This window comes from Sphaeroforma arctica, assembly GCF_001186125.1.
Source record: "Sphaeroforma arctica JP610 unplaced genomic scaffold supercont1.841, whole genome shotgun sequence".
NCBI lineage: Eukaryota > Ichthyosporea > Ichthyophonida > Sphaeroforma > Sphaeroforma arctica.
The window spans coordinates 1,813-5,555 of record NW_014039717.1 but is presented as its reverse complement, the minus strand read 5'-3'; the positions used below and the strand labels follow the sequence as shown (position 1 = coordinate 5,555).

The following is a 3,743-nucleotide window of genomic DNA, read 5'->3' as shown; positions in this document are numbered from 1 at the left end:
TATATATATATATATATATTATGTATATATATATATATATATATACTATATATATATATATAATACGACATATACATATACATATACACATACATATATATACAAGTGCACATACACATACACATACATATACATATACACGTGCACACACATATATATATATATATATATACATATACATATTCGTATATATATACATATACATATACATAGACATACACATGTACATGTACATGTACATATATGTGTACATAGATATATACATATACATATACGTACACGCACGCACACACACATATTTATATATATATATATATATTGATATACAGATAAATATACATATAAATATACATATACATATACATTTACGTATACATATACATATATATATACATACACATACACATACATAAGACATAGACATAGACATAGACATAGATATGGACATAGACATGGACATAGACATAGACATGGACATAGACATAGACATAGACATAGACATAGACATAGACATAGACATAGACCATATACATAGACCATATACATGTACATATACCTGTCATATACATATACATATACATATACATATACATATATATATATATATACATATTTATATACATATACAAATACGTATACATATACATATGTATATATTTATACATATATGTATATACACATATACATATACATATACATATACATATACATATACATATACCTATACATATACATATACATATACATATACATATACATATACATATACATATACATATACATATACATATACATATACATATACGTATACGTATACGTATACATATACATATACATATACATATACATATACATTTACATATACATACATTACACACATATACATATATTTACGTACAATCTATTCACCTTTATACTGTGTATTTCGCCGCCCGCCGTGAGTGCAAATCCGCTTGCTGTCTAAGCTACTCAAAGTATACTCTATTCTATACGAAAATATCGTTGTAAAAATAATGTAACTGTTTCAATTTAGAAGGGTTGAACACAAAAATTGAATGCAAAATCTGAGATACATACGCAGTGTTTTGACTTTTGAGTGTGTAAGAGTAGAGAGTAGAGACTACTACTACTCGTAAATAGGGGGACTCTTACGACTACAGCTGGTATGACTAACTCTTAAGACTACGGCTGTTAAGCGTCCCGTGACGACTACGGCTGTTAAGTGTCCCGCTCTCTCCTCCCGCCAATTAAGCGCTCTGCTCTCGCCTCCCTCCAAGTTAAGCGCCCCGCGCTATAGTAAATTTACCCAATATGCCCCAACTCGGACTAAAAAAATAATTTTTGCACGCAATATTTCATTCACAACGACACACATCACGTACTGCCACATATTGTGTCGGTTGCACAACCCATATTGTACTCTAACACTGGTACCTGTTGCTCTGGACCGTTGTCTGAGATTCTAGACTGCAGCCTACTATCTCATTGGCTGACAAAAGAGCCTTCGGTCAGATACAATGGATTTCTGGCGGTATTTCTCACATATTCCATAGTATTTTATTAGTGGCCTGACCAAATTTGTTGCACCTACGGTTGGAAATACCATCGAATTCTTGCAACTTTGTACAACTTTTGCACTCGTAGATCAACGACTAGGTGATACGATGGCTCCCTCACATAGCAACCTCAAACGATATGCAAAAAAAAATAAAACTACAAGGATTTTCTGCAATACTGGCAACCAGGCCATGATTGGGACGCGTATGAGAATCTGATGAATATTCCGCATGAAATCACAATACAGATATTACCGCAGGACATATTCAAATACTTCTGTCTACTTGCATATGGTAGAGAGAATCTTGGCCCTGATGATCACCCTACACTACGTAGGGAGTCAGGACTAAGCTTTAAAGAAGTCTATCTCATACTATATGCCGCGCAATGCTATTGATTGGGATCCAGTTGATATGAAGGGGAATCCTACGAGATCAAAGGATATGAATGACTAATTGAAAACCATTGAGAGGGCAGAGCTTAGGGGTGAGGGCAAGGCTGACGCTGCTAAACGTCCTATAGAGTACGATGAATTTCGTCAAATTCTTGCTATCGATTTAGAAAATAGGAATTTTCATAATGGTGGTCTGCATGCTCTTTGGACTTTGACATTTCAGCTTATATGTCGAGTGGATGATGTGACAAATATTAAATATGTGGATTTGAAGCCCAATGACGACAATCCAGAACAGCTTTTTGTGACTCTAGTTCGCAGTAAGAATCTCAGAGAGAAGGGTCAGGTAGCCACACAAATCTTACTTGGCTCTATGGATTTTTACTTTTGCGCTCTTAGTGCACTGGCCGCTCACCTTGTAGAACGCATACTAGAGAGAACTAATACGCATCAGTTGGATTTGGGATATATGTGCACTCTAATTGGTACTGTGGGTCGGGATGACATATTAAAACCAGATGTAGCTAGGACAGCGATTGCTAAAATTGTAAGGCTAGACAATTTTGTGGCTAAAGATGAAGTCGACGAAATCGGCACGCATAGTCTCAGAAAGTGCTCGTGTACATATTCTCAGAGACGTGAACGCTCAAAAGATGATGCAGAAGGTAGAGGCAGATGGGCCAGGACCCGAACAAAGGGTCAGAGAAAGAAAAAGTCAAATCGTCAGGTCGATGGATACTCCAACTCTTTGATGCCGGATCCTGATGCTAAAGTATCTGAGGCCTTATGTGGACCCCGATGTGCTTGCAACTATAGGATCGATTCAGGTAAGCTTTTGATTAGTGTTGTGAATAAACTATGTGTATCTATATATGGCACACTTATTCGTAAATATGTGTATACTGAAATTACAAATATTTACTATCGTTATTCTTATACTGCAGACTTCAATCTTAACGATGAGGACTTAAAGTTGGTTATACCAGGTGTGTGCGACCTACCTGGCTTTCATATCCAGAATAAAAGAATTTTTTCTATTGTTGCACTGTATCTCGGTATAACTGAGTCCCTTTTAGTACCAGTAGAGTACCGCAAATATTGCGACGATATGGTAAGACATTTTTTTCCGTATATAATTGATGAGATTAAGAGGTTGGTGATTTTGCGACGACCTGCAGTTGTGATTCGTGCAGGAGTTGATGGCTTCAGAGTCCAAGAAGTTGAAGGTACTGACCAGAACTTTAACAATGTTAATGCTAACAATCTCAACCTGCACGATATGCAGAACCATATGATAGCTTTTTAAGCGCATATATTACCCACTTGAAGCGTATGATCGAGGATATGGAAATGAAAATCGATCAACATCACAATGTGTTCAAGAACAATCACAGAAAACTAAGGCAGGATATTATGGGCGAATTTAATAGACTTTGACTTCCAGTACAAGCCCGTACGAATTTCCAAGCATAACAATAATGCCGCAGGAAACGCTCGCCCAGCAAACGCCCAGAATGAAGCAAGTAGCAACATGCAGCACAATGACATGCATGAGCCCCACGATTCTCGCGAAGCCTGTCTTAACAAAGGAATCAGAACTCTGTGGCAACTATGGCAGGAGTATGACACGGGACTTTATGGGAGCAAACCTGCCCACTTCTTTACTGATAGTGAGCGAGGTAGGGTGAAGTGCACTTCTAGTTTGCGTCTATGTTTTTGGAGGACTATGGAAAAGCTGATCGCCAGAGGTAATAGCGCTCAAATAGCTATAGAGAAAATTCAGGATGCGTAT

At 36.9% G+C, this 3,743-nt stretch overlaps 1 protein-coding gene across 1 annotated transcript; it reads left to right on the top strand.

The window, feature by feature from the left end:
• Positions 1 to 2,420: 2,420 nt before the first annotated feature.
• SARC_08857 (hypothetical protein) lies at positions 2,421 to 2,778 on the top strand (the record flags this gene model as incomplete). Its single annotated transcript, XM_014297145.1, has 1 exon — positions 2,421 to 2,778. A coding segment is annotated over one exon (358 nt), but the record flags the coding sequence as incomplete, so codon positions are not given.
• Between the last annotated feature and the right edge of the window lie 965 nt (positions 2,779 to 3,743).